Here is a 23,475-nt window from a genome sequence, read left to right on the forward strand (position 1 = left end):
AAAATACAAATGTTCCAATTCTTTAAAATCATAACTTTATTCTTGCGTTTATCGTAACGGTCGCCATGACGGTTCACCATGCCATTTTGGCCAACAACTGTACAAAATACAGTTTGTGTTTAACTTGAAAGGCTCATTATGATACACAAACAATATACAATCCTTGTCAATTTGTTTGTATTCACTCATTCCGTTAATTTGCCGAAAAATCCATTTGTGATCCATCCAAACCAAAATATAAAGGAATTGAGTGACTCTGCTTGTTATATAATTTACAGTAGTGAACCGTGGTTACACTATGGTATGGTTGGATTTTTCGTCCAAATGAGGGATTAAAAACAAATTGAAGAAGGTGATACGTTGTTTGTGTATCCTAATACGGCTTTCACGTCGAACACAATCTGTATTTTGTAAAAATATCGGTCAAAATGACATGGTGCACCGTCATGGTGAATCGTGTGCATTGACCATGTTACCAGCGCGTGCGTGTGTGTATTATTATTTGAGCGCGTACTACGCGCAATATCCGAATCCAATATCAAGGCTATTGTACATTCAGACAATCCCGGCCAAAATGGTTGGGACACTTGGAAACAACCTTAGCCTCCAACGGTCACCAACTCCCCGGCTCCCCCGGTCAATGTTGTTCTCTCCAGCGGATGGAGCACACACCGCGCAATGAGAGACAACATTGAGCGGGGGCTGGGAGGTTGGGGGCCCAGCGAGATTTGGCCAGGATTGTATGTTTTTGAGGTCAACTTGCACGCTCTATGACAGTAGCCATAGACATCTCACTTGCTCCAATTAGACTTTAAAATGCCTTTAAAAAATAGCAAATTCAATGTATTTTCTTCTTTAATTAAAGTTGGTCTTTTAATCTTTTTGTTTGTCTATCAGGTCTTGACCCACAAGATAACCATTCCACCAGCACCTCTGACGTACCGGTGACTGGCGCTGCCATAACAGATCCTTATCACTATCTGACGCAACAGCACTTCACCTCAGAGATTTTCAAGATTGAGATCCAAAACCTCCCAGACATTTTGGATTTGCGGTGAGTTTGCTCCCTAAACCTTCAACCCTTGATATTGATAATTAACCATATTTTTTCCCAGCTAGTAGCTGTGTAGACACCTTTGATCCACCAGACTTAAATCCCATACGGTACATCTAAAGCCCACAATATGTCTGTGCTCTGCAGACAAAAATCTATCCAATGTGTAGTTGAAACAAAAAGCTTCTGCATTTTTTCCCCTTAGTGTTTTTTTATCTCTAAGATTTGTAAGGATAAGTTCTTTGTTCCTTGTTTTGAAAGAAACTAAACCAAAGTAGACAATAGAGTTTCACAGTTGACTTTGGCATAGATGTGCTTCAGAATAAATTTTTATTTTCTCTTCAAGACTTTTTTTACGTGTAAATTGTTTAGTCTGTCATTAAGGTTTTGCTCAGATCTAGGTTACTTAAAAAAAAAGTGAAATGGCACTCTGCACTTTTTACATGTAGAGTTTTACAGCTCATAAAAGATCACAGACATAACGTAGCGCTTGAATTATCTATAACTGAATAAAATTAGATGCAGATCAAAAAATGACATTTTGCAAAAGACATCAATCAGCTTTCATGTTTGATTGGATCGGCTGTCGAGGGGCGTGGCCTATTAGTAGCTAATGCTGATCAATTCCAACCAATCAGAATGCAACACACAGAAAGATTGACAGGTGTACATATTGTGCATTGTCTATTATGTCTGTCAGGAATTAATTATTGGAAAGAAAGAAACAAGCCACAAAAGACTTAAACCCTTGTCATCCCCTTTGCTGACCAATATGTTGGCTTACTTATGTGGCATGAATATTGAGGGTATATGTTTGTAATTCCAACATTGTCCAGCAAGCTCTTTTACTCAGTAGGGATTTTTCAACAATTACATTTGTACAAGCAAGAATTAGGTTTTAAATAAAAAAAATCAGGAAAATCACTGTCTGTTTAAATGTTGCTTGTGTACACTTTTATTTATCTTATCACTGATCTTGCTTTTACACGCAAATTTGTTTGCCCTATAAAAAGTATGTGACTTTTAGAAACATGGTTTGCCCTTCAATTTTTTTTCCAAGTATTACTAGGTATTTGAAAGACGTAAGAGCTCAAACACTGATTTGGTGATAGTACATTTCTGTATTATTTGTGTTTAGAGTTTTAAATTACACAAGGAAATTGCAGCTTTAATGAACATATAAAAAGCAGCAATTCCTTGGATACTGTGCAAATTAAGATACATCTTGTACGATGCTAACTTTACAACGACATTCATATTTCACGGCATTGATTTTTCAATTTCCCAAATTTGAAGTACCCTTGAGTCCATCTAAGAGAAATATCAGAATATTGCTTTGCATTTAAACATCATACAGACATGGAGCTCATAATGTAATACAACAGACTAGTGGTGCTACACAGATTATATGTACAATTATAGAGCATGCAAGTCTCGCCAGTTCACATTCACGTTTCATGTGAACATCTTGGTACTAAACACTGACTAGTCTAGCCACAGACTCCTGTCTTTGAATTCAACCAATGCAGGGATGTGGAGGTCAACATTTTTTCAGTTTACTAAAGTAATCAACTTGCAATATTGTTTTAATGTGTTGTAAATTGGAATGATGATTTCTTGTTCAGAACCCATTCTTTGCCCTTGACTGGATAAACCTAGTAAAATCACCTAGGTTTTTGAGGTCAACTTGCACGCTCTATTGACAGAAGTGGAGTACAAATTGTTGACTTCAACTGTCAACTACATTTTTTTTCCAGATAGTAGCCGTGAAGACACCTTTAATACACCAGACTTAAATCCCATACTGTACATCTAAAGCCTACAATGGTCTCGTATATCATATATCTGTGCTCTGCAGCAAAACATCTATTCAATTGGATTTCTCCTTGCTAAAGATAGAATTCAAGAAAGTTTGAACAAAAATTCTGCACTTTATTTGGTCTGCAAAAAGTATTTTCCACGTTGTGCTACATGTACATGTATGCACAAAGATTGGTGTAATGTATTTGGAATCAGATGCTCCTAATGCATAACTTGCAACTTTGTTGATCTGTTACTTAGGCTGTGTCTGAAACGGGCTTCTGGCGCTATGGCTACGGCTATTGTCAGATTGTTCCCATGTAATTGTTATGGGTGAAGACCTAGACAATATAGCTCTAGCCATATCAATTTTTTAATCTGTTCATTTGTGCATCAGGTCTTGACTCACCATTCCAGCAGCACCTCTGACGTACCAGTGACTGGTGCTGCCATAACGGACCCTTATCACTATCGGACACAACAGCATTTCACCTCAGAGATCTTCAAGATTGAGATCCAAATCCTCCCAAGACACTTTGGATTTGCGGTGAGTTTGCTCCCTAAATATTGAACCCTCAATAACAATAACCATACAGTTTGTGCCTTTTTAGGAGTATGTATGTATTGTGCTCCATGCTTGGGATTTGTCAAGGTCTGTTAATAACAGAATCAAAAGGCTGTAAAATGAATTTCACTAAAACATGAAATATCCAAGCCCTGTGTTTGTTTGACCACATTTAACGTACACTTTTTTGCAATGCACCTAAATGAACCTAAAATTAGTTGCATTGTTCATGTCTAAAAGTTTGTACATTTAAATATCTCATTGGCTGCATGGTATGTGCTAATGAACGTAACAGTCACATCAAACTTGATCAAAACACTTTTGTTAACATTATTTTCCCCTCAAACAGCAGTGACACTGAAGTTCCAGCTCATGACATCACTGTATTTCTCATGAACATACATCTTGGCACCATCATGAAAATATGTAAAAGCCTGAAACATCCAAAGACTTGGAATACAGAGGTGCATTTCCTAAAATAAAAACCTCCAAATCTGTTTCAAAAGCACTTAAAAAAAAAATCTTTATTTACAGTGAACTTTCAGGGTTATCCATATGTTAGTACCAATACATGTACATTTTCATACTGAAAAAAGTAACAAACTTGCTCATTTAAAGGAAAGGTAGATCATTTGTCATTTGTGCATTTTTTTTTTCATTTGAAGCTACAAAAGTGTTCAAAATCTAAAAACGGGTGCTTAACAACTAACATGATGAAGCTCTGTGAATGCAGTATATTCCAAACATATACTCTAAGATCTCAGGTTCAATTCAAAAGTTGCTGAGTCATGTTTTATATTGCGTCTGAATTCAGCCCCAGGGACACATTCTCATTCAGTCAATTACAGCTACGCGATGTCATGCACTGAACTGACATATAATACCAACCTAGTGTGCGTGTACGTCGTGTCGACGCTTGCGCACATATTCATGGATTCACCAAATTTACAAACCAACTACATGAACTAACATGATGCATCGTTGAAAATTGCTGTCTCTCATTGTTTCCTTCAAAATGACAGCATGCCAGAAAGAAAGATTTCACAGGGAGTTTAGTGCCATTAAAACCAAAAGCCTTTTAACAGTAATTTTGTCAGTTACTTTTTGGGTAGCTGCAAATGATCTACTCTACCTTTAAACACGAACAAATGTTTGATTCAAATAATTAAACTATTTGGGATTTGTTCATTTCTGAACCTTTTACATACATACATTGCATGAATACCAGCTGTTCCCTTTACTGATAGTTGGTTGCAATCTGCTCTGGGCAGGCCTGCACATTACTGATGTCATGGTGCGTACATGTATTGGCAATTCGCTGAAGTAAAACACATTTCAACTCCAGCATATTGTGTTGTTAATGTTTCTCGATGTCAAATCTACTTCATTGGCATTCCAATGAAGAAGATGTATGAAACGGCCTTAAATCTGCTCTACACTTTGAACACAGCAAGTTCAAAAGCAGCACTCACTCTACACACTGCTGCCCTTAAAGACAGCTTGCACTTATCAGGTACCAGTGAACATTGTTCTTGACAACTTTCCAAAGATTAAATCCCTTCTGGTTCTGGATGTGCATACTGCTGCCCTTGTGCTGAAGGCTCAGTGCCAGTCAGCCCAGGACATTGTTCCTGAGAACTTGCAAGTGACTGCTGGCTTTCTGCTGGTTCTAGATGTTCACACTGTTCCCCTTGCATGGATAGCTTGCAGTCAGTCAGACTAGAGCATTGTTCCTGATGAGAACTTGCAAGGGCTGGGGTCCGCGCTGGTTCTGCATGTACATCAACATGCACTTGAACATGCTGCTGACTGTGCATGGATGCCTTGCTGCCGCATTGCATGCAACATTGTTCTTGACAGCTGTCCAGTGACTGCTGACTCTCTGTGTGTTGTGCATGCCCTTGGCCTGGTGGCTTGCTGCTGCTTGGCCTGGCAGCATGGTGCTCTTGGTCATTTTCTTCCTGTGGAATCACACGAAGCTCAATCTGCTTCCCTGACTGCGATGGTCGGCTGGGATTCCGTCTCGGGCAGCAACGACAGCACAGTTTGAGGAATGAGAAAGCCTTGACTACAGCTTCACGAAAGTCAGTGTTTGTGGCACTGTAGACCATGGAATTAATGGAGCTATTGATCAGTTGCAAAATTGTAATGCATGTTGTCAGAATATGTATTGTCTCTGCAAGTTCCACATTGGCAACAATCTTAGCAGTTAAAGTATACTTTGATGCCACTACAAGTCCATGAATGGTCATAATTGCAGCTGCAGTGTACAGTGAGTTCAGAATGAAGAAAACAGCAGTGTTGATGATAACCATGCAGAGGACCTTGCCTGCTCGCTTGGGACGGTTCGGCAACAGGGCTGATTGCTTGCACACTTTCAATACTACATAGATGTACAAAGCAAGAGTTGCTATCAAAGAGGCAATGTTGATAATAGAAAGAATCCCAAAGTAGACTTTAGTGGAGACAGCATCTGTTAATGGTAAGAAAATCAGAATCACACCAACAATAATTGTTGGCACCCAGAGTCCTGCTGATATCTTTGCTGCCCGAGATTTAGAGGCTTTTTCCTTGAATGTCAAAGGATTGCGTACTGCGGAGAATCTCTCAGCCGCTATTGTAATCACAAAGAAATTAGAAGTAGCAAAGAACGTGTATTGGACACTTGTTATTGCCTTTTTGACCAATAAGTTGGACTCTATAGGTGGAAACACTGCAAATATGAAGTGAGTCATAAGAAGGAGGGAGTCAGCCACAGCCAGATTGGATAAGTAGATGTTGATGATTGTATGCATGGACTTCACTCGAATGACTGTGAAGAGAAAGACAAAGTTTAAGCAGAGGCCAATTGGTGCGATGATTTCAGTACTTAACCATATCATTTGATAAGCTCTTTCTTCACTCATGTAAAAGTTCTCGAGGTGCTTTTCAACTTCAGTTTTCCACCCAGTTGATGGAGTGGAGCTGTTTTGGTAGCCATCACCCATAGTTCATGCACAATGTAGCATTGAGCTCCGTGAGCTACATATTATTCAGATGCAGCAAAGAATGTTCTGCTCTATTTCAAGATCACTCCAGATTTATACTTACAGGGATTGCAAGACTTTAAACAAAGTGTAATTGAAACAGAAAGTTTCTTTTTCTTTTCTCTCCTTCCCCCCCCCCCCCCCCCCCCACATTTCTGTCCGATTTTAATGCATGTGACTATCTTGTGGTATCAGTTCCTGTATAAAAACCAAAGCAGATGCATGTACATGTGAGTCAGTTTCACTACTTGCACTGACATGAAATCTGAGCATTGAATTTGTTTCACTTTAAATTATTTACTCCAGATTAAACATGCATATTGTGTACATGTAATTGTTGTTTGTATGCAAGTCGGCCCTTCATAAGACATAAATGCCACTCAATGTGAGTGCTACCGTACAAAAAGAAAAGACAGAAAAAAAAGAGGACGATAGAAAAGGAAGACAATTAAGTTTAGCATGTGAGAGATGCATGTTCACATTGTGTTTAAAGTGGGCGAGTCAAAAAGAAAGTGACCCGCACTCAAGATTTTTTTTCTTTAAAAGCAATCAAATTAGATACACCGAAGAAGTATGTCTTAAAAGAGCATGTTCTTCCATTCATCTGAAAAAACACAATTACTAACATTGATCCATGCCATCCAAAGTTATGCATACATAAAAAGAACCCATTTGTGTAGCTATCCAAGGAATGTGATAATATTAAAAGCTAAATGAGCTAAGTGAGAATTACAGATTACACACAAGTATTCAAATACAAGTGAGAGTTTAATGATTGAAATATTCACTATCAGGTTGTGTGTTTTGAATATGAGAAACAAGTCAACTCTCTCTTTCTTTGAAATATGGTTGGTAATTTTTGTATCTTTTCCTTTGCAAGTTCTGGTTCATTCACGGAGGTGGGAAAACGATGGATGTTTCATTGTCCTCAATGGGTACATGTATTATCAGTTCGCAGCACGGTAATTGATAAGTGGTGGACAGCCAAGTTTTGTGATCATTTTATAGAAATAGACATAAATTGGGAATAGAGTATGCAATTTAAGTGAAATTTTCACAGTTAATAGTCAATAAGATGTACTTTATCCGTGTTTTTTTTAACATAGAACAAGCCAAATATTTTAAACATTTTTCAAATTCTGTCACTTTCTTTTTGACTCATCCTGTAGTTGGTTCAACCGGTTACGTGGGAATATACTTGATGAATACCTCCTGAAATGGTTTTGGGGATAATGACAGTATATGGATGATTGGACAGAGGAGCAGGTAGTTGGTAGTTGGTTTCAATTTGGTCATGTTACTGACGACGGAAAGTAACATTCACTCAAAACATCTTTAAGCACTAATTTTACTTTGTGCAAAGGTGTATAGATGTAGACAACAGCAAAAAAGAGGAGATTTTCTTTTCTCTCAATCCATGCTGTCTTTTTTCCCCAAAGTGAATTGTGTTCTTCCCTTGGATGTTGATTTATTTACCCATACAACAATTCTGTACTTCCCTTCTGTTTGATATTCAATTTTGATCTGATAAGGAATGAAGTCAAATGGAAGTTTTTATTCACAAATCACAAGTTGATCTCTTTTATCTGTTGCTTTTTTTTTCTCTCCTGGGCGAATGTTGATTGTCATCTGATAAGAGGGTTATGTTTTTTTTCACTTTCTGGGGTTGTTGTCATTTGAAATCAGTCTCTGCCTTGCCTGACAATCAAGTTGATGTTGTCATATTCTCAGTTTTGTTGATGGAACATCTTTGCAAGGCAATTTGCAAGGGCTAACTACTTGGTCCTAACTACGTGGTGACATGAACTAGTAAAGGTTTGCGGTACCACCATGTAGAAGTCTCTTTTGGGAAGATGTGTGGCTCTGAAAAGAACCGGTTGGTTCTTTTCAGAACCACACATCTTCCCAAAAGAGACTCTACATGTCTACATGGTGTTACTGCAAACTGCAAACATTCACTAGAACAATGTCTTCCACAAATGTGACAATTGGGAAGGGAAAAGTGTGCTTGTCTATTTTTTATTGGGGGAGGGGAATGTAATCCCCAACCCCTTTTCTTCGCCTGACATCCGCCCCCCCCCCCTCCCCCGCCCCTGATACGATGTTAATGTTTCAATAATTGCATTGTTTATGTTTCAGTGATAAATATAAAGTGTTTGAGGACCTACATGGATCTATTTGGGCCTACAACGACTCCCATTCACTGAGCGGATTCGGGATTAGATTTGGGATTACCCATCGAGAACTCGAAAAGATAGGAGAGACCAAGGCCAGTTTCTTTGGTAAAATTATCCAGTCAGGTAAGACAAACATCTGTGAAGACTCATTTGCATTGGTCCACATCTCAATTCTATGTGAATGATTGTGAAATTTGAAAATGTGAATCAGAAAGAAGGAATCAACTTCAGTACAATTGGTTTTCATCCATTTAATTATTGCTATTCTTTTTCATATACGTACTTTTTGTTGCCCTGGCCGAAGTATTTTACAAACACTGTACACTCGAGTGTAGTCCTAGGGCTTGCACGGAGCAAAGACACAAGCTTTCTTCGGGTTGGACACAAACCCACAATCTTCTGCTTCCTAGTGCAAATGCATTAACCACTTGACCACTGAGCTTGCTGTGGCCAGCTGGCCGTTTGGAGTCTGATGTAGCAGCGCTTAACCCAACTTTGTTTGTGTAGGAGGTCATTAGTTTGAGTCCCACCTAAGCCTTCGGACAACGCTAAGTGTACAGTGTTTACAAAATATGTCTGTGAAGGGCAAACAAAATCCAATATAAAAAAGATAATTTACATCTCGTAATTTTGTTTTCCTGCCCAGGTTCCCATCCAGATGATCCTTAATAAGACAGCAGACGGTACAGGCATCAACTCCAACACCCTGGCCTTACAGATGAAGGGCCATCCTGAGCTGAGGGACAAGCTTCATGTCGTCACCTCATGGGGGCCTTTGCCTGTCTACCCTGGGGTGGTCAACTCAGAATTACCTGGTAGGTACAGTGGACTCTGTGACCAAGTACCAGTGTTGTAGTCAGGTCACCAACGTCAAGTCCAAGTCCGAGTCTCCAATCATAGTTCATACCATATACTGTTTAAGAGAAAACCCACGGAGAAGTATTGCCCCCCCCCCCCCCCCCCAAAAAGAAAGATTATTCGCAACAAATCCAAAGAGTGGTCGGGTTGTGCCCAACCACTCAAAAATCTGATTTAAATCAAATAAATCTGATTTTTGTTTAATTTTTTTTTTTTTTAAATCACAAAAATCACCAACCAGTTGGTTTAAATTTGTTCATGTTACTGATTATGGAAAGTAGAATTCACATTGTTCATGTATGCAGATCTTTGTATGGTAGATAAAAACAAAAAGACAATTTTCATTTTTGAAAGTCAGTGCTGCCTATCCTCAACAATGTTTTCTTCTGCTGATGAATTGTTCAACTGCTAGGTTTTATTTTAAGGGAAAAGTACTTGTACTTGTTTTGCCATTTTAGTCATCTGTATGCAACCCTCTGAAAAAAGTTCTTTTTGGTTGTATTTGCACACTATGAGACCCTCCTGCTGAGTAGACTGGTTCCTGGTCATTGTATATTCTGATAGCGGTGGGAAACAGTCAACCACATGAGAACTGAATAAAAGTCAGGCTGCATTTGTTCCTTCATTTTCATTTTTGTGTCCCCACTCACAGCCAGTATTATATGCAACAAGTGTGAGTTTACCATGGGCAAGAGTGTAGATGGCATCGGTGAGTTAAACTGACATTCATTTTTATTTATATCCAATCTTTTCATGTTTGTTCTGCATCCTTTTGATTTGATGATTTCTGGGCAACTCTGAAGTGTCATTGGTGGGATGTGAACCCCATGCCCCTGCTTATAGAAACTCTCTCATTCAGAAGTAGATTGAGACCAACTGTCCGTGGACCTACTGGAAAACTGGGTCTCATCACGGCATAAACACCAGGGGGTGGGGGATTTACATAGCTGCCAACTAGTATGATTTTTTCGTAATTATTACGAATTGTTTGTTAAATTACGAAAATACGATTTGCCACTAAAACATTACAAATTTCCCATTTTCTACCTAATGAAAAAAAAAAATGTAAAGTATCGTTTTTGACCGAAAACTTCTGGCGAAATGTCGCGATAATGGATGGACTGGTGACAAGTCTAATAAGAATGCAGTCAAGCACCAGATAGACATCAATGCAGTGTGCGCAGTGGAGTACTTGAGGACCAGACTAAAACTATTTTTCAATGGTGTGTCATTTGTGTGCATCTCGTGGATGTGTGGTTGTGTGTACTGTATGTGAGTACTTTTCAGTGACGATCGTGAGCACATTTGGTCGCTTTTTGCCGGGTTAAGACCCATCAGTGCGACAATTTAATCATGGAATTTAATAAGAGTATGGTTGGAATAATTGGTATTACAGTTTGAGTTTGTCACAACGTCCAGAAAAGATAAATCAGCATGCGTTTGCAAGGTATGTTGGCGGGATATTTCTATTGCATACGGTCATGACGGTGGCCCTAAATCATTGTGTGTAAAAACATTGATACGAACTCGAAACTCCACATCGATAGCATGCATGTCCAAAAAAATATGCGCATATTTTATTATTGTTATTATTTATTTGACTCCAACAAACAAATACAGACATTAAAAAAAATTAATTAAAAAAAAAAAAAAAATTTAATTATCTTTTGGCCTACATTACATTATTATTCACAAGAAGAAGGGTATGCACATGTATGTAGTAGTAAGGGAGGCGGGGGTGCTGGACTTTGTCATAGGTCTGTGGGTAGTACAGGGCCATTAATGAGAAGTCAGGGTACCAGACTTTGTCATAGGTCTGTGGGTAGTACAGGGCCAATGGGAAATCCCCCGATCTCAAAAAAAAAAAAAAATCTGACGCCGAGAGAGAGAGAGAAAAAAAAAATATCCTGACGCCGGGAGAGAGAAAAAAAAAGAATACAAAATATCTGACGCCGGGAGAGAAAAAAAAAAAAAAATCCTGACGCCGGGAGAGAGAGAGAGAAAAAAAAAAAAAATCCTGACGCCGGGAGAAAAAAAAAAAAAAAAAAAAAAATCCTGTCACCGAGAGAGAGAGAGAGAGAAAAAAAAATATATCTCTGACGCCGGGAAAAAAAAAAAAAAAAAAAAAATCTGACGCCGAGAGAGAGAGAGAAAAAAAAAAAAATCTGTCATCGCTAAAATGAGGTGATGTCACCACCACGTGACCTTGAAAAATATGTGAGTCACCACCACGTGACCTTGAAACTCGAGACAAAAAAAATTAGCTCCTTACCCTGTAAAAGGTGAGGAGCTGTTTTTTAATATAAAAATGGAGAGTAATATGTTTAGACCGACGAGTATTTGAAAAATGAATAAAAAATAATATCGGTTTTTATTAAATAGATGGAATACTTTGGGACGTCACAACTTGGGGATAAGTGCGATCATCATATAATCATCGAGAATGGTTTTTTAATTTGTGAAACGTGCGGTGAAATAGTTTCACGTTATTTTGATTTTTCGGCAGAAAATGCGCAAGAAGATCGTATCAATTGGTCAACTTTAAAGAGAAACAAAAGAAAAACTGTGGAGAAACTTATTTTGTCTGTTTGTCCAGAGCAAGACTCAGAAGATGTCCAAGAAACAATCAATAAATATAACGAGCTCGTTAATTACAAAACATTGAGGGGAAATGGTTGCGTCAAACGGTCATTAATAGCGGCGTGTTATCATCACGTCGTTGGATTAGACAAAGAACGAGTTAGAGATTTATTTAAAGTGACTCAAAATCAATTTAATAAGGCACTAAAAATATACGATGACCACTACAATAAAGGCGGGGCCGAGGGCGTAGCCCTAAGAGGTGAAATAGAGGTATAACTCGGTGGTTCGCTTTCATAATGTTTATTTACCGAGAATTTGAACTTGTAAGTTTTTCGATAAGAGATTTTTTTTCTTTTGCCAGCCGTTCGTCTACCCGTTTATTAACTTCTTTTTCAAAGTCTATATCGTTTTTAATTTTTTGAAGCTTTGTGCTGGTCTTTGTTCTAATTTTTTGCTTAAGCTCGTTAAATTTGGCGAGCTCTCTCGTAATCAATAAGAACTCTTCGTGTGATATATCTCCGTCGTTGATGGCTTGAGATACGTATTCTTCAATCGTGTTAAGTTTGGAGTCTGCTAATATTTTAATCTGGTCGTGCTTTTTCAGCTTGGCGGATAATCGCCTAGACGCGATTCTAAGCAGAATATCTACACCAAAAGCGCCTATAAACGTTCCTTCTAACACCAATCCAACGGGGGCTGATATAACACCCAAGAGAGCGGGAATACCAACAGCCCCCGCTATAGCCCCCAATCCTTCTAATCCTATCTCTACGTAATTAATAGTGTCGATCATTCTCTTTATTTTTTTATAAGTGTGCTCTCGGTGGTCTCTCTCTTTTAAGATTAAAGATCGAATCTCTTCAATCTTTTTAAGTCTGTACACTTTTGTTTCTTCGTTACTATTTAATCGGAGTACATCTCCAGAAATATCGGGGTATAACGCCTTACCATCTATACTCATGTTTTTAATATAAAAAGATTTTAAAATTAAAAGATCTCCAACTCGATAATGATACCCTCACCCTTATTGTTGAATACCTGTCCTTTTTCACCGCTGATAGAAAATGTCAGTTTGTCGATTATACCGTTTTTAAGATTTTTGAATCCCTCGGCTCTATCAATATCGGGTTTGCGCGTAGCCACGGGTACGATTTTTAAGATGTCAGAAGGACGACCATTAAAAAAGTTTTCACTCGTACTTAATTGCGGGCAGTGAATAAACAAAAATTTAAACGGATTAACGTCGTAAGACCCCGTATACACCACTTTGGGTACCAGTCTTCCTTTGGGTAAATTGAGTAATCGAGAGACTTCTCTGTTCAAGCGCAATTTGAGATTTACGTCGGTTATCACCAATGTCACCTTTTTAGATTCTCTAAATATTCGAAAACTTACCCCGGGTATAGAATTTAAAATGAAATCGAACCAATCGACGTCGTACCACCCCGGTGCTATGATGACCGAACCGGTGACTCCGAGTGGCAACGGCTCTAAATGACTCGGAGGAATAAAATCTAAATCCTCACCCGTCACGATAAGACTTCCCCTGATAATTACCCCTGCTTCCCTACTATCTCTCAACTCGCTCAATTCGCTCGCACCCATTTCTCCTTCAATAAACTTTAAAGCCAATTCCTCACCTTCAAAGATTTTTCTTTCTCTAACAAATAATATTCTTACTAAAGATTGAAGCGTATTAAGTTCTAATTCAGTTTTTGGTATTTCTGAATTCATGGCGGCTAAAATCAACCCTCGCCGTTCAGCTATAATAGCTCTTTTTCTTTTGTTTGATTCTAAAACGGATTCTAGTCTATCGTCTTCGTACGCTTTTATAAGATCGTTTATAGTTTTTTGTAAAACATTTTCATCGTTAATTAAAAAGTGGTATGGTATATCGGGTAACAATCGCTCTATAAAATCTCTATCCGGCGTTCTTATGTGTACATCTGAAAGAAACTCCGCGGGTATGGGGGGAGGTTTATCTGTGGTAAACGCGGGTCTCCCATCTATTTGCGTAAACCAATCAATCTCCGTGGCGCTGGAAATATTAAAATATCCTGCGTTAAACAACACCCTTTTTACGCGTATAGATTTTTGACCGTTTAAATTATCTACGACGTCTTCTAATTTAAACGTCTGCTCATTTTGAAACAAGTGAAACGAATGCATTTATTTTAAAGTCTTTTTATATTAAAACTGAAACTAAAATAATGAGTGATTTTGAGTCGTTAAAAAAGCAGATACAATCGATAGCTGATCAGGTAACGCAACAAGTAAATCAAAATGTAGCTAAACGACAAGCTACCACCCCAGCGCATGTACTAGACAGTCCGTATCTCACTGGCGAACTCGAGATTACGGTCAACGCGTCTAACACGTTTTTAACCCCGTTTCCCGACTTAATCTCGGACTATAAAATATCTCGCCTCAATACCAACGATGCTGTACTTCGTTGGAAAATAGACCCCATGTCTTTTTATCAAAATCAGTTAAACTTTGCGATCTATTGCGCTACAACGGGTTGTGGTGTTGGAATCGATATTTTAAACTCGAACAACCGTTACGTTAAAGCCTTATTTAATTTTCATCTATACTTTACGGTGAGAAGGATATTAAACGACATGGCCGTAGCAATACCGGGAGAAGACTCGTTTGACGCTCTCAGCAACACCTATGATCGTGGAGCATTTACCAACATCTGTCGGACGTTTGCCATCGATCAAAATAAGTCTTTTAAACAGACGAGAGATCAAAAGACTTATGGCTTAGGTCGGCTTTTTCTTTGGAACGAAAAAACAAAATCGTTTTTACTCTTGCCGTTAGACTATGATAAAAACACGACCACACTCGACGATTTTATCAACCCCACGGGTGATAAAAATTGGGGTTTAGACGATCCAAAAAAACACGATGCTTTTTTTAAGCATTGGAAGGGTTATCTCGAACAAGACGACATCGTCAAAATGGCTTGGTTAGATTTTATACCCGACACGAGTTCGTTCACCTCCGCGGGAATCATAAAGATCAACGAATCGATCAGATCTTACGTGTACGCTTTACTCGGTGCGCAGGCTCAAACAAAAACGAGCGTATTATCACCGGGCACCGGATTAGACGCTCAGAGACAATTTAACGTCATCGTTGAAGATATCATCAATGCAGTAGACGACATGGAAACGAGTATCGATCAATTTCAAGACTCGCTGCAGTATGCCAGAACACCTTTAAATTTTGTCGTAAAACCGGGGTTATATTTAATTCCATCGGATATGAACTTGAGGGTTGGAACGCACGACGGCTATAACAACAATCTTCAAATCGCTACCCAGAGTATGAACACTGGTTTGGTGCCAGATTTAAACTCACAACCTCAGCCGGACGACTCTTTTGATGACACCGATGACGTCGCGCCACCAACACCCCTAGAGCTTATGACCGATGTTGTATCACCAGCACCAACACCAACACCAACACCAACACCAACACCAACACCAACACCAACACCAACACTAACACCAACACCAGCACCTACACCAACACCAACACTAACACCAGCACCAACAGTTTTAACCCAACCCACGAAACTACAAACTCACCAAGACGAAAAATTATCGTTGACGGTAGGAATATTAGCTATCGTTGGCATGGGTATTTTAGCTTATGAGGCAACGCGATAAGTCACACTCTAATCTCACAACACAAAAAAAAAAGCCTTACCAGCACAAAGTTGGTAAGGCTTATTTTTTTGTTTAAACTTGATTACAACTACCATCGTTTTTGCAGGTACGCAAACACCAAGGCTCCCACACCCAAAAACAAAGCCCACACGTGTTCGGCCAACCACGACACGGACTTACTCAGCGCGTTAAATAGCCAACTCAGTACGCTGCCTATGATACCCGGCAGAGCACCCAACGCGCTCACTCCGAGTTTTTGAAGAGCAGATGCAAAATTAGCGAGTTGTTTTGAAATCCACTCTTTGATACCACCTTTTGGTGTTGGTGTTGGTGTTGGCGATGGTGCGGGTGGGGCACCCGCACCTCTCACGCTAGCGACGATGCTACTCACTATCGTGCTGATGGCTAAACTCAAAGCGGCTAAAATACTCACTACGGTCACACCTTGTTCTCTAAACAGAGTTCTAATCTTTTCCGCCAGAGTCGTGTCGTCGCCTAATATTTTATTAATTGTTTCTTTGATTCTAGCGATCTGACTTTTGAGCCCTCGTTCGTTGGTTTTTGCGGTTTCTAATCTGGCGGATCTTTCAACGTCTAAGTCGCTCAATTTATCGTTTAACTCTCGTCGTTCTTCTTCGCTGATCCTATGATCACCTAATTCATGTTCGGCATCAAATATCTCTTGGTCTAGTTCTGTGAGACGCGCTAAATTAAGTTCTAGGTTACCTCTCAACGTCTGAAGACTTTTGTCTAAACCCTGGAGTTCTCTGTAATTTAACCCCTCCGTTTGAGCGCCGGTGTCGCGTTGTAAATCGTCTATAATCTCGGTTACCTCATCGGTGGCTCTGGGTAGTTCTGTCATGGGGATACTCTCGGGTTGTACTTGTTTGAGTTTTTCTTTTAGTTTGGTAGCTAGTGTTGGTTTATAGTCAGCGATTTTGAGGGTGTCGCGAATAAATGCGGCACCATATTTATTTTGTAAGGTACTTAATTTGTAATATATTCTTTGACCACCTCGTCTATAAGATAATGGTTCTCGACCTTTATATGTTTTAACGTATAGATTTCTGTCTTTACCAATTTCAAAATCGTTGGGGTCGATAAACGCGGGGTCTATATTATTTTGTTTGTAAAATGAATCAACATCTTCTTTTATTACTTTTATAGATAATCTGCTTATTGTTCCCGTGCCGAGGACGCTTTCTGTGTCTACCGGTGGTGTAGTAGTATCAAAGTCGTCATCTACATTGGTCTCTGCTACATCATCATCATCGTCATAATCGTAATCATCAACAGGGTCAAAGTCAAATCCTCCCTCATCCATTTATTTAATAAACCTATTTAAATTATGCCGTTTTCATTATACTGCCCGGTAATATACCCTGGGTCACCAACCAATTTTGCGTGGCCAGAGCTCCACTTATAATGCCCGTCAATTTAGCCGCATCTTCTACGCTTAGTTTGTTTAAATCCGGCGATTTCATTTTGAGTAGTTTAGTTCCTACCATGGCGTATCCCATCACCAGACCCGATATGACGGCTCCGTGATAAATCGTATTCGCTATTCCGTTGGTGTCAAAGTTACTCATCGTTTTTAATATAACAATTTTTAAATTGCTGGTTTAGCTACAGACCTAAAGGGTCTGATCTATTCCATGTCTAGCGTTTTGGGGGCGATGGGTGTAGTGGGTTGCGTGACTATCGGCACTGGCTGTACAACCGGCGCAGTTGTCTTTCTTGTTAGTACCAGCAACCCCACTCCTATTATAGACGCTATAGCCCCCCACATCACCCAAGAGTTGTAGTCCGGTGAGCTCGTAGCTTCGTCCGATGTTACGTTCATTTTTGCTAATTTTAATTTCATCTGTCTATTGTGCTCGGCTAAAGCTTTACCCTGCTGAATTCGTTTAGGATTTTTAGTCTTGGTCACTCTCGTTACCGTCGGTGACGACGTTGTTTTTATCGGTTGGGGCGTCTCTGTCTCTGCTGGTTGAGCTGTGATCGCTGCTTGTTGATCTTCCATTTATTATATTAGGTTTATTAAATTTCAAATGTTTTGTTGTGATAATCGTAGCAACAAGGGGCGATATTAAAGTTCCGTACTTGTAACAAACGTCGCTCAACATACCAGCCATACTCGCGCTTATAATAGGATCAGAACTCAAGTCGTTGGTGAGTTCTTCTTCAGAATCTATAGTGACGTTATAGCCTAAAACTTGTACGGGTGTAACCACAGCTAACACTCTCGAAAATAAACTCAAAGTGTATTTACCAACGGTTTTAACAATTTCATTTCCAAATTTAGTTTCGTACAGATGATATAATTTGTCGAGTTCTTTACTGTCAAGAGCTTCGATGTGTTTAACGGTGTATTCCTTTCCCAAGTACTTTCTAGAGTTTCCGGCTGCTACGACACCGCACAAACGATCTTTATGTTCTGCGTTGTGATCTTGTTCGTTCGTTAAAGTCAGTTTTAGGTCTTCCATTTAATTAGAAACGAATTTAATTTTGTTGTAGCTGTTGCAACTTTGTTACAAAAGCAAAGGTATTCGTAGGTGTAAAACGATAGATTAATCGATATGACGATAATAGCCAAAAACTGCAAATACTCGAATATTGCTATCATTTACTAACAGCAAAATGTATTTTGTTGACGTTTGTTGATTAACAAATTGTTATGCTTGTGTAGTTTGTTGAGTAGGTTGCTGTAATCAACTCAATAGTTAGCTGTAATCAACTCAATAGTTAGCTGTAAACAACTCAATAGTTAGCTGTAATCAACTCAATAGTTAGCTGTAATCAACTCAATAGTTAGCTGTAAACAACTCAATAGTTAGCTGTAAACAACTCAATAGTTAGCTGTAATCAACTCAATAGTTAGTTGTAAACAACTCAATAGTTAGTTGTCAACAACTCAATAGTTAGTTGTCAACAACTCAATAGTTAGTTGTCAACAACTCAATAGTTAAGTTACTAACCTACTCAAGTAGCTCGTAACTAACTGGAGGTTCGGTGTATACGACCAATTTACTATATTTCACATCTCTTAAACGTCGTTTTATATAATCTCGTTCTTCAATGGGTACGACGTCATTTTCGTCTAACGCTTGATCAAACGATGTTTTATCTTTGCAGTAAAATAACGCCAACCAAGCCGTGTTTTCTCTATAATCTTTTAAAACGCTGTTGTACTTTTGGGTCAGTAACCAACAGCTGTGATTTATGTGTCTTCCGCTAAACGCCATCTTGCTTAGCGCGCACGTCTTTTTACGATATTTAATCTCTTGATCCGAAGAGCAATCGTCCACGATAAACAGCGTGGCAACACCTTCGAATATTTTACTGTAAAAATCGATCGCTTCGTTGAGCGTCATCTTGTACAAATCCGGATCGCAGAGGTATACCTCGGGATCTGCTTGAATCCACTTTCTTTCGATGTACGTTTTGTTTTTAAATATGGTAGGGCAAATGATGACTATCGCTTCAAATGTATTTTTATAGTCTGACTCTAACAGATCCAAAATCCATTTGGTTTTACCCGAATTTGTTTTGCCGACGATTAAAGCGCAATGCGGTTGTGTCATTTTAACTTAACAGAGATTTAAAATTCCCGTCTTCCAAGTTCAATTGAGCATCCATGACCAAAAATACGTACATCGTGAGGTCACCTTGACTTTCGGCTTCTCTGTTAAATTGAATGTTGATGCCTCCTCCGTCTCCGAGTTTCCTACCGGATCCGTGAGCGGAGTTGTCGTCGTTACTTCTAAAATCGAGCCACAGACCGTACTTGTCTTTTAGGTAGTCTCCGAGGTCAAAACCCGTCAAATTCAAGTCTTTAGCTACTCCGCGCCCGCTTTCGGTATCGCTGTCTCCAAAGAACTTGTTGATTTCATTCCAGTGTTGATACTGAAACATGCCTTGACTGTAGAGTTGATTGGGTTTACCTTCTACGGTCACCGATGTTTTGGTTATTTTTGGATTGTAAAATCGCTGCGGATTTTTGACCGCGGGATCTTTAAACAAAAACAAAATACCCTTGAGACTCCTGATGGGTTGATTGACGCTGACGTTCCAAAGCGTGTCCGATTTGTTGACGGATCTAACTTCTAGCGAGTGGATTTTATCAAACAGATATTGCATTAACCCCTTGTGTTTATTCCTGATGGTGATAGCTAGGTCTCTGTTGGTCACCACTTCGTATTCGAGAGACAAGTCTGAGATAGAATACATCGCCGCCGTATCTGAACTGTTGACTACTTTTTCGTGATCGTTAAACTTTATCTCGTACGTCAGAGGTTGGTTTAAACCACTGGGGTAAAAAGGGTGATGCGAAGTCAGTATGTCAATGTCTAGGGGGATACAATATCTGTTACCATAGGCATCCGCGATAGCCTGATCTTTACCGTTGTTGGCGCCCGCGTTAGCATCTCCAGCTCCCATTCTTAGTTTAGACACGTTTTCTTTTTCTATGCCCGAGTACGCCATGTTTCGAGTTGCCGAGCTGTTGATCCAATTGTCTTTAAAGTTGTGATACACGTCGGCGTTACGATAACTTATAATTTCGTGACCTTGAAGCCTGACGCTGATTTCGCTGACTAAATTTCTGGCTAAATTACCAAAAATGGTTCTATTGTCGTCGCTTCCACCGTCGAGTTCTAAACTAAAAGCTAATTTACAAGTGCCGGGTACGATCACGTCGTCTACGCCCAATTGAGGAAACTTAACTCTCAGCGTTTGCCCCGCCGATATACTACTAGGATTGTGGGTAATGACCACCTCTTTTCTCTCACCCTTGATAGATCTGGGTATTTTTAATAGCCTGCTGGGATTGAGCTTTTTTCCGTACGCATTCATTTTATTTATACGAGTTTTAAATTTAAAGATATCTGTAAGCCAAGAAGCCCACCAATAGCGTTCCTCCCGCGATAAACGCCAGTTCTTTTTCTATTTGTTGGTCGCTAGGCTCGTAAAAATCTTCGAGTTTGGGTTCGCGGGGTAACTCGACGTTTTCTCCGGTCATTTCGTTGTAGTAACGCAACGCTTGGTCTACGTTGGAAAATGTTTCTTTAGAGGCATTTTGTTTTCTGATACGTTCGTTGAGAAAATCGAGTCGTTTTGTTCGTTCTCGTTGCCACTGATATTTGGCGGCCGAGAGTTGTTCTGTCGCTAAATCGTGTCTCTTACGCTCTTTGCTGCCATCATCCCTTAGACTTGAAAATAAAAAGTTTGAACCTGTAAAAGCTAAGGCGTTTATGATCGCACCTCCAACCATCATAGCAACAGCTGACGCCATCTATTTAATGTATAAAGCCTTTTAAAATTATTATTATAGTAAATGATGGATAAACTTCAAAAACTGTATTATAGCCCGAGCGGTTATTGGAGAGGTGAAAGCGCCGTCGACCATTTACACGATAAAACCAAATTCGATAAAAAGGTAATCAGAGATTGGCTTAAAAAACAAGCGATCTGGCAAATTTATCTACCGGGTCCCGCGTATGTACCCAGACCTACGAGTACATCGCGAGAGTTTGAAACACCAAACGATTTTCACCAAATGGATGTGCTATACCTACCCTGGGATAAAGTAAAACGCAAGACTTATAAATACGCTTTGACGGTTGTCGACGTTGCGAGTCGATACCACGAAGCAGAACCTTTGGTTTCTAAAACGGCGGATTCTACCCAGGATGCTATCGTCAAGATTTACGCGAGATCGCCTTTGAGTTACCCTAAAACGTTGAGAGTAGACGCCGGTACCGAATTTAAAGGTGCATTTAAAAAATGGATGGCTTCAAAAAACGTCGAGATTATCGTAGGCGAACCCGGAAACCACCGATCGCAGGGTATCGTAGAAAGATTTAATCGAACGCTAGCCGAGAGACTGTTTGGTCATCAGTACGCTCAAGAAATGTTAAATCCCGAGAGTAGAAACACGCAATGGGTCGCGCGATTACCCAGCGTGATCAAAGCTATAAACGATGAAACGACGAGATTAATAGCTAAAGCACCGTCAGAGGCGGTTAAACTAGAACAGGTCCGGCAATCGCCGGCTAACCCCGTTAAAACAAAAGAGCAACAATTACCGCAAGACGCCATGGTTAGATATTTATATTACCCGGGTGAGCAAGAGGGTGGAACCTCGAAAAGAGCCACGGATCCCATTTGGAGCGTAGACATTTATTACGTGGAAAAAAGAACGAGTCAATTTAAAATGATTAACGGTAAAAAAGTCACGACGGGTCCTACTCTTTATTACCTTCAAAACGGTCCAAAAAGGAGTTTTGTGAGACAAGAGCTTCAAGTCGTACCCGAGGACACGCAATTACCGCCTAATTAATATCTAGATTACGGTGACCATAAGCGAGCGTGTGTATTCCATCCGGTAAAATGTACCTCTTTGTGTCCAACGGACTCAACGACAATTTATCTAGCGATATGGTGTAAAGGATGTGTTTTTCAGATCGAATGTGAGTCATCGTTTCTGTTTTAGATTTATTTTTAAAGATGCAGTCGTAGTAGTGTCGGTGTTTTAATTTTTTGTCAGTGACCGATTTTGTGACCCCCTTGGCTTTTTTAAGAGTGATGTTGTTGTCATCCGCTAAAATCGAATACATCTTAGGTCTTATGCAAACTGCTTCTTGAATGACCTTACCTCCAAATTCGTCTTTAAATTTACCAATCACTTTCTTATTGGTTGGATCGTATAACTCGTGATCCAGATTGTAATTCGAAAAGTCGTAGTGTTGCCCGTGAGATTGCATGTCTTTGTATATGTCATCCGTGTAAACGACAATCAACAGACTGTCCGTATCCGTATACATCAACCTGATTTGATCTCCGTACTTGTCTTTCAATCGGTTGTAATAAAAATCGTACATCAGCGTCTTTGAGAGATCTAAGATGCTCACTCCGCAGTAAATGGGTTTGTTTAACACGGTTGTCGTTTTATATGTTTCGACAAACGACAGGTCACATTCTGGAAACGGCGTTGTTGTTTTATAGCTCGGTCTTTGAATTATTTTTTTGTATTTTTCTTGATCGCTCTCATTATTGTCTCTCAGTAGGTAACCGTCAATCCGGTTTCTAACGTTTTCCATCGTCTTACCAAACACGCTGTTATTCATCAGTTTAAAAAAGTCTTTCTCAAAATCAGAGGACGCTTTGGTTCGGAGTTGCGTGTTTTTATCGATGTAAGATTTCATCCAAGGCGCTTGTTTAAATTTTAACACGCGATGTACCTTTTTTAATTTCAAACCTAGATTGAGGTATGACTGCAACGTAACGTAGTGCAACACGTATTTTTGTTTTGGATTAAGCGTACACGTTAATTTTTGTACGTCGCTACTAGGTTCGGTATCCAATAACTCGTTTTGATAATCAGACATCCACTCTTGGGGTATGACCATATTTTCGGGTGCTAGTGGATAATCGTTATGCTTGACGTGTAGATCGTGCGGGTAATCGAGGTCTACTTCAAAAAAGTAACCGGTATTAGACGTTTTCTTCAGCGTTAATATTCTTTCTTCGGTAAACGGTTTCGAGGGTGTCCATTTAAAATCGCTGTACGGTAGATATTGACTCATAGCCCAACCGTACAGATTGTTGGCATCCAGATAAGCGATATAACTCGAGGGTTTGTTTGAATCGTAGTCATCGAGATATTGATTATTGGCTTTGTGATGTCTCATTCCACCCACGCTCGATATGCCTCCTCGTTTTGCCTTTTCAAAAA

At 39.5% G+C, this 23,475-nt stretch overlaps 1 protein-coding gene across 1 annotated transcript in view; it reads left to right on the plus strand.

Annotated features, from left to right (window-relative positions):
- The first annotated feature begins 1,033 nt into the window (after positions 1–1,033).
- Positions 1,034–23,475, plus strand: part of LOC119727475 — a 38,228-nt gene continuing 15,786 nt past the window's right edge. Inside the window, exons 1-4 of the mRNA XM_038199368.1 lie at positions 1,034–1,054; positions 8,585–8,745; positions 9,269–9,437; positions 10,133–10,189. Coding sequence (XP_038055296.1) covers positions 9,281–9,437; positions 10,133–10,189 — 214 coding nt within the window. The 5' untranslated portion in view covers positions 1,034–1,054; positions 8,585–8,745; positions 9,269–9,280. The remainder of the gene's footprint in view (positions 1,055–8,584; positions 8,746–9,268; positions 9,438–10,132; positions 10,190–23,475) is intronic.

This window comes from Patiria miniata, unplaced genomic scaffold, assembly GCF_015706575.1.
Source record: "Patiria miniata isolate m_02_andy unplaced genomic scaffold, ASM1570657v1 HiC_scaffold_1, whole genome shotgun sequence".
NCBI lineage: Eukaryota > Metazoa > Echinodermata > Asteroidea > Valvatida > Asterinidae > Patiria > Patiria miniata.